This window comes from Ammodytes marinus, assembly GCF_949987685.1.
Source record: "Ammodytes marinus genome assembly, chromosome: 18".
Taxonomy (NCBI): domain Eukaryota; kingdom Metazoa; phylum Chordata; class Actinopteri; order Uranoscopiformes; family Ammodytidae; genus Ammodytes; species Ammodytes marinus.
The window spans coordinates 23,013,144-23,026,329 of record NC_137222.1 but is presented as its reverse complement, the minus strand read 5'-3'; the positions used below and the strand labels follow the sequence as shown (position 1 = coordinate 23,026,329).

At 42.7% G+C, this 13,186-nt stretch overlaps 1 protein-coding gene across 1 annotated transcript in view; it reads left to right on the top strand.

Moving 5' to 3' along the window:
- The window catches only part of dcc (DCC netrin 1 receptor), a gene marked incomplete at its 5' end in the record, with an annotated part of 197,397 nt that overhangs the window by 86,496 nt on the left and 97,715 nt on the right, over positions 1–13,186 (top strand). Inside the window, 4 exons of the mRNA XM_080047014.1 lie at positions 3,452–3,606; positions 4,023–4,171; positions 4,647–4,785; positions 11,638–11,687. Coding sequence (XP_079903140.1) covers positions 3,452–3,606; positions 4,023–4,171; positions 4,647–4,785; positions 11,638–11,687 — 493 coding nt within the window. The remainder of the gene's footprint in view (positions 1–3,451; positions 3,607–4,022; positions 4,172–4,646; positions 4,786–11,637; positions 11,688–13,186) is intronic.

Here is a 13,186-nt window from a genome sequence, read left to right as displayed (position 1 = left end):
TTCTGAGTTTCTTTTCACTAGCATGTCAAGTATACTTATGCAAAGTATACTGACTTAGAGGGGCCTAGCAACTCCTTCCAAATTACATAAAATTGTTCTAATGATTCATGGCCAGACATTTTAATGATTTATGTCGTCACCGAGAAGGCATGAATTCAGAATGTGACGGGGAAATATCACGTCAAAGGCTCTGGGGAATATTACGTTTATATCATTTAGATGAATCTGGTCGATGGAAAACTAATTTTGATGGAATTTCTGGGAATCACGTTGCCAAAAGCGAGACCACGGAGAATGGGGTGACACAGAAGAAGGAATGAGTTCAAATGTAAGCAGAAAGTCTCTCAGCGTCTGTGGATCATTTGTTTTTCGATCGGAGTGGACCGACCTCAGACTGTGGCCTTTTGAAGGGCCAAGAGAAATTCACACCGCGTGACAGAAAAAGAGCACGGTGGTGAATTAAAAAATTCAGCACGTGTCAGGTTTACACAAAATGGCAGGCGAAAACCCAATAGCACGACACAGAAACAGTTCAGGTTGAGAAAGAGCATTTAATAAGAAGTAGTTTGTCAAACCAGGTTGTCAATAGTCAAGGCAAACAATTCCAGGGGAGCAGGCAAAAGGGAAAATCCAAAGTCCAAAACACAAACAGGCAGGTGGGCGGGCAGGCGAGTATCAGACCGCTGAAGAGCTAGGTGAACACACTAGACAATCTGGCAAATGACTGAGGGAAAAGGACTGGGATATATACTGAGGGCTGATTAGCTGATGAGGGGCAGGTGAGTATGAGGCAGGCCAGGTGAATGTAATTAACATTAGTGCAGAGCAGGAGGGAGTGGCAGGGTCTGAAATGACAGGAGAGTTAGGTTGCGTTCCGAATCGCATACTTTCTACTATATAGTATGTAGAAAAAAGATTTAGGATGTCCCGATTCTTGTGGCCAGATTTAGGATGGTTAGAAGTACCCGGATGTCCTACTTCATGCGGCCAAGATTGTTAGTGTTGAAAAGTGCATCCTATTTGGGCGATTCTGACCCACAATCCAGTGCGCACGTGAAGTGACGTCACATCGACGAAGCCTCCATATGAAAACAAACGGGATGCGACGGATATAAAAGCAAAAGGCAAGATCAAGGCGCAATGTTATGATGAAATAAGAGAGTAAAGTATGTCCCAAATCCCAATAGTATGCCTACTGCATCCTAACTAGATTCTTTTTATCGTCGGATGTAGTATGTAGAATAGAAAAAAGAAAGAGTATGCGATTCGGAACGCAACCATAGTATGGAAAACCAGGAAACAGACTGCTGCTGCATAGGTTGTTGTTGTGAGAAACAAGATATCTTGATAACTAAATAGGCTGGCAAGAAATCTTCGGTGGATATTAAAAGTCTTTGCTAACCTTTTCACACACTTCTTCAAGCTTTTGGTTTTACAAGTTTTATTTTAGTTTACTGAACAACAGCACTTAAATGGGATTATAAGAGGATCATTATTGGATGTAATATAGTGAGTTAAAAAAAACTGCAATGTTTTATTCACAGTTTTAATAATGCTAAAAAAAGTTTGCGTCAAATGTGTCAGTTACTGTAGCCATACCTTAAATAGACATCCATCTTTTAACTTAAGACATCCATCTTTTAACTTAAGATGAGAAGAATTTTAACCACTGTCGTCCTTTGTGGCTACTCCAAGCTCCAGTAACATAACAGCATGAATAGACAAACAGCCTGCTGGTGTGACCAGGCTTTCACAGCGCGCTACAGAAAAGCTCATCCAAACAAGTTCACACTCAACTCTGCACTCCATTGGATCAGCAACACACCCGCCAAGTGTAAAGTCATTCAAAGTTGGCGAGAAACTGGAAGGGCAGACACACACACACACACACAAACACACACAGTCTTATGTCAGTGTGTTGAGATCAGGGCTGGTGTCAGAATGGGGTTAGCTTAGCTTAGTTTAGCGTACAGACTGGAAGCAGAGGGAAACAGGCTGCTAGCCACTGTCCAAAAGTATAAAGTTCATCTGCTATTACCTCTAATGCTCTCTTATATGTGTACACAAACAGACATGTAAAAATGACTATTTCCAGTCTGCCAAGCTAGGTTAACAACACTGATTCCAACTTGATAGTTCGCACAAAATGTGGAACTATATCTGTCTAAGATAAATCTTTTTCTGCAGTCTTTTTGTTGCACATTTTAAACTCGACTGACACTCGAAACTCACTTTCCTGGCTGCAGTTAATTGTTTAGTGGAAACATAATTCTTTCAGCGCTGTTTTTAAATTATTTTTAACTACTTTTTATGGTTTCTTCTTTCTAAATGAAGAACAATCTATAATCTGGAAACCAAAGGGCGTCTGTGTCTGATTTTTCTTTTGTGCTTTTCACCGAGTGCAATCAAGGCAAGGCACTTCAGTGTGACAAAAGACTCTTCGACTTGAACAATAGTTATGAATTCTCATCAATGCCCCCAATATTAAATGTTGGATATTTTGCAAATTTTTAGGCTCAAAATTGTCATTTGGGTTTCTAATTGTAACAGTCTGTATGGTGTAGTGTCCAAAAAAACAGCTACGACTTTATGATGTCATAATGGAAGATAATCTGACTGGGGTTTTTTGAACACAGCTTTTCAGAAAGGTGGAGTACTTTGGGAGTGTCTAGTCACACCGTTGAGCCATACTAATGTTGTAAAGCCATGAAAAAGTGAATTTTGCATAATCGGTGCATACTACGTGACCTTTAAGAATAAAAATCATCCTAAAGACATTTTCACCGTCAGCTTTCTTACTGAACAGAAGAAAACCCGATGTGTATTAGATGCTAATCTTTGCAGCTGCCTCAGTGATTAGTGGAGGACTGAGAGTCTGCAGAAGTGCTGTAATCTCAGGATTAGCCGTGGTCACTGAGGGATTACACAGATTACATCTGATTAAAACTCAGATTATCTGCTCCGTAGCAAAATACAACCGGGTTCTCCCTTAAATACAATGGTTTTCTAGATAGCATCGACTTTAAATTAGATCTGATTTTCAATAATACAATTAAAGGTGCTACGAGGGCTTTTACCACGCTAGCTGTTGTTCCTGGGTGAGCGTACCCGGACAAAAAAGGCATTTATAATAATAATAATAGTTATATAATAACTATATAAAAATAGCATTATTTTCTGTTGGTCTCGTTTGCTGTTACATGTAAATTATGATCCAGAGGAACATTTTTACGGTTTAAGAAATATTTAAAAGTTCCTCAGAACTACTTTAATAAGACAAATAAGAATATTAAATTAATTAATAAGAATAGATGATAACGATATGTGAGTAACAAAACAAGATGGTGGTGAAGATATACAAATTTTTAGATTTTTTTTTTTATATCTGTGCTATAATAATTGTAATGCAAACTGTTCAGTTGAGTGTTGACACTGTGTTTTCCTGCGTCAGGGAGCGGTCAGTGAACGTGTCGGAGCCGGAGTCTCTAGAGCTGACCGTCTCCAACCTGAAGCCAGAGGAGAGCTACAGCTTCAGGGTCATCGCTTACAACGAGGTGGGGCCAGGAGAGAGCTCTGCCCCGCTCAAGATCACCACCAAACCTGACCGTAAGAAACACACACACACACACACGCGCGCACACTGTCTTTGGTCACTTTTGGGGACTTTCTATACAGTTACATTCATTTTATGTTATGCCATAACGATTACTTGCTTAACCCAAATCTTGATCCAACCCTAACCCGTTAACCATACTCGCCGACCCCAAAAAAATCTGTTTTAGCATTTTGGGACACATTTTGTCCCCAGTTGCAAAAGAGTCCCCAATTCACTGTTTTTGAGTCGACTGTGTGTCCACGAAAGTCACTTAAAGCAGAAGTAGTAAGCGATCAGATCATTTTAGCTATCTTCCTGAATGCAGTTAGATAAATACATACCCTGAGTGTTATAGTAAAAATGTAAAATGGACTATATATTTTGATGTTTCATAACATAATGCATTGTTCTGTGTGTCTCTTAACAGTCCAGGTTCCCAGCCGGGTGGAGACTCTCCAGGCAGAGGCCCTGTCCCCCACCTCTGTGCAGGTGAGCTGGGAGGCCCCCGCCCAGCCCAACGGCCCCATCCTGGGCTACAGACTGCTGTGGACCGAGAGCCCATCCGGCAAAGAGCAGGTCAGCACCCTTAATGACCCCCCCCCCCCCTTTGAACGCAGTTTAAGTCCTATCATGATGAGTAAAAATGCCCCCCCCCCCTAAAATTATGCACAGTCTCCTCCACTTATCATTTAATGACATTTGAAAAAGAAGAAATCTGGAATTCTAAAATGAATATATAGAAGACACTTATCAAATGTGCCATGTAATGTTGTCCCATAGAGTTTTAAAATGGTAATGAGGCTTATTTGGTTCATCCTTTTTAAAAAAAATAAAAAATTCTGCCCAAATGCCTGGTAATGCATGAATAAAAGGGTTCAGAGTAATGCATGAATAAAAGGGTTCAGAGGGTCATTAATGCATTGTGCTCCTGCGTTTGTGTGTGTGTGTGTGTGTGTGTGTGTGTGTGTGTGTGTGTGTGTGTGTGTGTGTGCGCGCATGTGTGTGTATGTGTGTGTGTGTGCGTGCGTGCTGCGTGCGCGTGTGTCTACAGAGTGTGGAGGTGAACGGACTCCACTACAAGATGGACGGCCTCAACAAGTTCACAGAGTACACGGTTCGAGTGTTGGCGATCAACCGCTACGGACCGGGCACGCCCTCAGAGCTGGCCAGCATCACCACCCAATCAGACGGTGAGCTCTACCCTAACCTTTCCCCATCTTTCCATGGTTCCAGTAACTTACATACAGTACATGAGTAAGTGAATGCAACGCTGAACACAAGTGCGACATCATATCATAATTAGTCAGGCCCAAACTGTTATGTTGAGTTCAGGATCCTATATCTATCTATCTATCTATCTATCTATCTATCTATCTATCTATCTATCTATCTATCTATCTATCTATCTATCTATCTATCTATCTATCTATCTATCTATCTATCTATCTATCTATCTATCTATCTATCTATCTATCTATCTATCTTTCCCATACAAAAGCTGTACACAAGGTTATTTGCAACAGCGTTTTCACTCCTTGTTTCTGTGAAGATTGTTGTCTTTTAACCCTGCTGAGCCCAATAGGTATGTCTTTTCAACCCTTTTTCAAAAACACCTTAATAAGGACCAGATTCGCAGATCTCCAACTGTCCTTGAATGTACCTTAAAAGAACCTCCCGCAATTTGTTAAAATGGCTCCGAAGTTAGGCCAAAAACTCACAACCACATATTCTTTTGATACAGTAGAAGCAAGAAACGCTCAGAAATGGCATGGGGTGAGGAGGGGTTAATAAACCAGTGAGGAGATCTACTGTTAAAGGCTTCTGAGTCGGTTTGAAAACTCTGTGTTAAAGGTCCCTTCCTATGAATCAATCACTCACTCAGTCACTAGTGTAGCCTGTAACATCCCATTGGTTTCATGATCAAGGGGAACTCACATTTAGCTCTCTGAGAAAAATTATAATTGCGGCTTCCAAAAATCCTTCAAAGAGCAGAGCCGTTTCCCACTTTAGAATATTTTGTTATAAATGGTTAATTCCAGTGCTAGTGAACTTACACTTCATGTACATAGTCAGTGGCTCGCAATACTTTCATAACAGATAGCCCATTGGGTTCCACTTAAGATCTCTCAGTGTGCATTCACAACAATAGTCACATCCGGGGCCTTAGCAAGTATTTTTTTTAAATACTGACAAAAATATATATAGGGGAAGGTGGGGTGATTTGTGCATTTTGGAAGTTGCAAAACCCATTGTTTCTAGAAAACCGTGGAAGAAATTGGAAATGTGACCACATATTTAAGAAGAGCCATCCATTTGACTCATCCTGTAAAGAAGGGAGACACAAGGAATAAAATATAAGCACATTTAAGCTCAAAAAACTGTGTTTTGCCTTTCAAAGTAAAATTTCCATGATCAAGGTTTTTTGATTATTGTGTCTGAACAATTATAGACACGTTTGAAAACATTTGACACATGTTTTAGTGCTTTGGTATGCTACACTTTGAGTCTATATAATTAGCACAATGTCAACCCTAAATTGCTGCATCATGCCTATTATCCAAAATTCTGGGGATGGGGTGATTTGTGCGCAAGGGCCTGGGTGAGTTATAAGTAAGTAAGTAAGTAAAATGTATTTATAAAAGCACATTTATGACAGTTTGCACTGTCCAAAGTGCTGTACATAGTGCATTCAGTAGGTAAACAATGAAGGTAAAATAACAATAACCAAAATAAAAGACGTAAAGCCCATACATCCACATAAACACAGATAGTAGTGCAGGGGTAAGTAAGTAGTGCAGAGGTTAATGGGGAGGAAACACCAGGGTGTACATATGGGTTTTGAGCCTTGATTTAAAGGCAGAAATGTAGGGGGAATCACATTTGTCAGGTGGCAGTTGGTTCCACAAGCACGGAGCAACTAGTGCAAAGTACATTTCTGAGAGTTGTGCCAGTGGCATGGCTGTATACGCTGGTCACCAAAAGAAAGTGATTGTCTACAGTAGCTCAGAAGAGAGTGACATCTCAATTCCACTTAACGACACCACTGATGAGAGTTCAGATGGCCAGAAAGATGATGATGGTGACTTTGTCATTGTGACACAATGACTACGTGGGGTGATTTGTGCGACAAGACAACTTTTTTTCCGAAAGCTATATTTCTTAAACAGTTTATTCCAGATCCAAAGTTTTTATTGCCAGGGATGCACAACATCCTGAAATATATGTACATATTTGAGTTGGAGACATAACTGTCAAGGCCTCACTTTAAAATCACTTTGAGTAAAAAGTTGCACAAATCACCCCACCTTCCCCTATATATAAAAAGGTCCACATCTTAACAGTTATTCCAAAATGCTGAGGATATGGTGAAATGCTGAGGACATGATGTCAATAGCAGCTAGGATTCTGAGTACATCACATTTCAAGTGATCATACCATTTCTGTGGAGGCCATTACAATTTCCAAAATATTGACCACGCAGCATTACAAAGTGAATCTCTGTATATTAAGGGTATGAATAAAAAATCAATATAACAAAGAAAACAAATAAAACAGTCTGCTGATGTTTCAAAACACACAGTGTTCGGATATTTTAAAGTGCACTCGGCTGTCTGAAGTGTGTGTCTCGGCTTCAACTGGTCCCAGTGTGAAGCTCTAGCTGTGTGTGTGTGTGTGTGTGTGTGTGTGTGTGTGTGTGTGTGTGTGTGTGTGTGTGTGTGTGTGTGTGTGTGTGTGTGTGTGTGTGCGTGTGTGTGTTTGTGTGTTAGAGAGAAAGAGAGAAAGAGAGAGTAAGAGCATTGGTTTGGATGAAGTAGCAGGGGAAACAGAAGCCCCTTTTACACAGCCAGTGAAAGCCGGGAATATGCCGGCCTTTCGGCCCTCCCCCCAGCTGTGTAAATGCGACGGTTGCGGAACGAGGGAAGAAAGGTGCGAGAAATAGTTCCGGGAATTTTACTACCTCGGGGGGTAGTAAGATTCCCGACACTATCAGTTCCGCCTCTCTGTTTAAATGCTCCAGCTTGTTGATGCGGAACAGGGGGGCGTTTGACGTTCCATAGCCTACGTTCTAAACATGCGACCATGTTAGCAGTTGAAGGACGTGTGTTTAACATTAATCACGGCGGCCTGATGTCTCGTAAAAATCACCAAATAAAAGGAACGGCGTATAATCTATCTGATCATAAGGTCCGTTGCTCAAACCAAACCCCCGCGCTTCATTTTGCAGAGTGTATGAGTCTATTTCTGCCCAGGAGAAGTTGTACAATGGGAAAGCTAGGCTAGGCTAAGCTAGGCTGCGATCACTATTATTCTAAGTCTGAGCGTATATCCACACTGTATTTCTATAGCTGTGAGGAGACAGCAGTCTCAGTTTCTGTGTGTGTGTGGGTGTGCGTCTCTCCGTCCGTTTGTCTGTGTGTGTGTGTATCGCTCTGCCGGGGCTGCTGGACTCAATGGGCTCTGTGAAGGTTTAGCTTCAGCGTCTACTTTCCTGTTACTTCAAAATAAAAGCCAACTCACGTTTGTCAAGTGAAATGCTAATGTGAAGCCAGTGAAATGCTTTTAATGTGAAGCCGCAGCCTTAATGCTCTTAGCTAACTAGCTGCGCGCTGATCTAAAGATAGTGTTTTTTAATATAGAAAGCCGTGTCTCTGGCATTACCGGTGGTGACACGGGTTTATTTTGCTAAAAAAACGGCACTTTGTCCCGCACAAACGTAGTCTTTGTCCCACATCTGGTGAATTGGGATCTGGTCACCCTAAAAGAGACTCGCTCACAGCCAACCTGTCACACAAACACACACACACAGACACAGAGGTGAAGCGGATTGATTTCGTCAGTTTTGGTTAACAGTCCCAGTGATGTTGGACTCAGCGCGTAGCGAGATCAACTGGCACATCGTGGGGACAGTAAAATACGGCCCTCTTACTGCAAGCTCCAGCACTCATCTGCTCTCAATTCAGTGTTGTTGTTAAAGCAGCTGACCGGCGCGGCGCTAAATGTTTACGTCACACCAGACGCAGTTTACAAGCACCTCTTTCATTCCGGAACGCTGTGTAAAAGGAGATACTGATGCGCCAGCAGGCCGGCGTTGCTTGGTTCTGTGTAAATAACACAGAAGCAAGCAACGCCGGCATTTTGGAGTGATGTTGTTCCGTCAATATGCCGCAATCTCTGTGTAAAAGGGGCTATAGATAGAAAATCCGAACAATATCTTATTTTTTTCCCCAACACATTCCTCAATCCCACCCTCCCTCCCTCCCTCTCTCTCTCTCTCTCTCTCTCTCTCTCTCTCCCTCCCTCTCTCTCTTGTTCTCCCTCTCTTGCTCTCTCTCCTGCTGTCAGTAGTTTCATTAAGGCGACTCTGGGGTCTTTAATTAAACTGGAGGAGTAGAAAGGAGCTGCTTCGTTTTAGCCTCTTAGCCTGACACACTAATGGAGTCCAGCCACACACACACACACACACAAACACACCCACACACACACACACACACACACACACACACACACACACACACACACACACACACACACACACACACACACACACACACACACACACACACACACACACACATAAAGAGAGGGAAAGAGAGTTCATTATTTAGTCGAGTGGCTGAAGTAAAGTCATGTGAGAAAGGATATGTTATATTAGCATTATATGACTTTTAGCCTGAATGGCGCAGTCATGTTTGGTTAGTTTCAGAGTTGTTCCTGTAATTTAAATGTAAGGTAAGATCTTATGCCTATAGTCTCCACTGAGCAGCACAGTTCGGTTTGGAACGGCACCCTTTGGTACGGAATATTAACCCTAGATATGGCTTGCGTTTCCACTGCTGAAAGTAGTACTCTTACTTAGTAGGAGGGATATATGCTGGACGGTCAGAGCTGTTAAACAATGCTGGCCGTGGTAACTACTTAACTACTGTATGGTGACATAGCACAATGTAGCCCACTCTATACATTACACTATTCACTCTTGTCCAGTTGACTACACAAGGCGGTTTATCTTTTAGCACAGAAATTATGATTCTGTCCACCAATCAACAGACTGCAGTGTTTAGCTCCACCCCCTTTGGGACCCTTTAGGACGGCTCCGACCCCAACAAACAGGTGACAGAAATAGGTACGGCACGGTTCGCTTACCTTGGTGGCCTTTCCAACTTTTGACAGTAGAAACGCATGTACAGTAAGTGCGTAGGGGTGCATTAATAGCAAGTCAATGAACTTGGAATTAAATGCAGCGTGTGGCTTTAATATGGATTAAAAAGTGCTTAAAGCTAATAACTTGTCCTGTGGGTTATGTTTGGTAGGGAGGAGGGGGCTACACATGGGTTTACATGGGTCTACACAGACTGGCCCTTTAATATCTCCCATGAATGGAACGCCATTCATCTTAAACATCCAGCTGCCAACTGGTGCTCAGCCGTGATTATCATCGGTAATACACTTCCAGGCATCTGTCCAGCTGCAGTCATAATGTAAATAAATAAAATTATATGAAACAATACTGCACACGCACACGCGCAAACACACACGCACGCACGCACACACACACACACACACACACACACACACACACACACACACACACACAAGGATGCAGAGTGGCTGTATTGTGGATCTCCCGGCTGCTTCTCGATGATAACAATGAGTTGTGGGCTAATTGAATACACAATAAAAACTGACATACACGCATAAACAAACACACATACACACACACACACACATGGACAAGCACACATGCACACACACACGGCGAGCAGCTGAATCAACAGATAAGCTGCCGACAGTTAATCAGGCGTCTTCTGGTTGGATGGATGCAGGAGTTCATTCAAATCAAAACATTTTGATTCCCAATTCTGAACGCCACACTTTTGTCTCTGATTTCTCGGGAGAGAGAGCCACACGCCTGCTGCCTTCTTCTCCTTCTCCTCCTCCTCCTCCTCCTCATCCTCCTCTCCATCCTGCTCTTCATCCTCTTTGTCTCCGTGTTCTACTCCTCCATCTGCTTCTCTCGTTCATCTGTCCGTTGCCTTCTTTTTATCATAAACCCATGCATTTTCCAACACCTATAGTTTTTAGTCTTTTTGTCACTTTTTTCTTTGTTTCTCTGTATTTCCTGTTTTTCTCTGTTTTTTCTTCTTCTTTACCTTCTTTTCATGCCTCCAACGCCATCCGTAGCCAGAGGGCCGGAGGGGTTGTGTTTTAGGTTTGTTAGTCAGTCGGAATCCATCTCATTTGTTCCCTCTTTGAATCCATTTTTATTCTCATCATTCAAAATACATTTTTCCTATTATTTTACTTTTGGTTTTCTCACTCTATTTATTTTGCAGCTATTCCTCTTTGCCTTCGTCTTAATTGCCATCCATCTTCCTCCGTCTTCTTCTTCTTCCTTGTCTTTGTTGTGGTTCATTTCCTGTTGTGTTGGTAACTGATTGATCTCTAGTGTTTGACACATTTTTATGAGCTTACAACAGGAAAGAAATTGGGACTGACTTCCGCATCAGACATACCGTATGTCCTGACAGTTCAGAGGGAGGAGGGTTACATTGGTGTGTGTGTGTGTGTGCGTGTGTGTGTGTGTGTGTCTCATCTTCGGGATGATTGATTGACAGCTGTGATCTAACACCGAACACAAACCGCCAATCAATCACACTGTATAAAGCACTAGGGGGGCGGGCTGTGGCTGAGCAGAGCGGTCAACCACTGATTGAAGGGTTGGCTGTTCCTAGACTCATGTCAAAGTGTCCCTGGGCAAGACACTGAACCCCAAATTGCTTCCTATGGGTAGCTTGCACCCGGCGTGGTAGCTGCTGCCGTGTGTGTGTGTCATCAGTATGATTGATTGACAGCTGTGATCTGACACCAAACACAAACTGCTTCTTCTCTTAATGAAGGTGCGACCGGCCACGATTATCTCTGACCTATGAATAATACAGTATTCTCACTGTGTGTGTGTGTGTGTGTGTGTGTGTGTGTGTGTGTGTGTGTGTGTGTGTGTGTGTGTGTGTGTGTGTGTGTGTGTGTGTGTGTCTCCACAGTCCCGGGCGCACCTCCTCAGAACATCACCTTAGAAGTGGTCCTGTCCAGGGTGAGTTTTAACATTCAATTATTATTTGATTGCGTCCTTTTCTCTGTCCACTTCTCTGCACTGCACCCACAGCACACTCACATCAACCCCCACCTGCTCCACTCATGGTGATAAACAGGGTAATATGGGGAAAACTTAATCCCCCGGAAACTGCCCATATTTGACATTTTGAGAGGAGGCTTTTTAACATTTGGTTAAGTCGGCTCACGCTTTAGACAGTCTGAGCTCACTCTTTCGCCGACATAAAAACCATTTAACATTTAACAGCAGAGCTTTCACACGTTTTTCTGTCTCCGCACTGCAAAAGACTGACGGCTGTTTAATGTGACTCACGTGCAAACTGTGACACTGCCATCAGTCAACAGTTGCTCACTGGTTGATGTGTTCTCATTTCACTGATTGATGTGCTCTTCAAATATGTATGTACTGTATATCTATATATAAATATCCCCACATTATCGCTGCATATGTGTGTGTGCCAAGGTTTTTTTTGCCTCAAGGGAAACGTGCCTTTTAGAAGCCATTAAAATGACAGCGGAGTCCAGTAAGTTACATGTATACTGTACAAATGGACACAGATCAAAGCAGCCAATCAAAGCAAAGACCTATAGAGTTGGGTTGGTGCCCTGCTAATAGCCTTATAGCCAATCACATCACTACGTCGTGTCCATTCATCATTACTAATGATTTTAAAGCAGCGGGCAGATTATTCAGATGGCACACAGTCAAAGCTGGAGAGATATAACTGCTCCCCCAGGGGATGCGTATACACACACAAACCCTAAATATGAATGCACAGGCAGTTTAATAATACCTGATACATACACATACTGAACTTCTAATGTCAATAGGAGCTCATTCTCGTCAACTGGTTGTAGGGTTGGCGGCTGATTTTTGGGTCTGAGAAAATCAGCGACGAAGCGCTATATAAGTGGAGTCCATTTACCTTGTATTTAACATTTATTCAACAAATGTTTCCACAATGGGAGGCAGAGGTTTGAGGGTGGGGCAATGGCGCACGCTGGTTTACTGAAAAGCACAGGGAAACTAATGGCGCTTTTCCACTGCATGGTATCAGCTCAACTCGACTCGACTCAACTCGCATTTTTGGCGGTATCTGCAGCGGCTGCTTTATTTTGGTATCGCCTCGCTCTAGGTTCCAAGCGAGCTGAGCCGATGCTAAAAGGTGACGTCAGCAGGCGGCCGACCGCTGATTGGCCAGACGGTAGTCTCTGGCCAATCAGTGGCCGGCCGTATGCCGATGCTTCTGATTGGCCAGAGACTCATTCGGCTTCATTCTGTTGTTTCTTTATATGTCCATGGTTAATTCACCCCAACTCTCCGGGACTTTTGAGTGTATTTTGTCTCTTTTATTTGATTTGCATCACGGATCCGATTTTTTTCCCCCATATATTCGCTAAGCTCACCCAGCTGTGTTGGTTGTTGGGGAATTTACTTTAAATATATACGAGAGGAGACATGTAGGGCAGCTAGCAGCT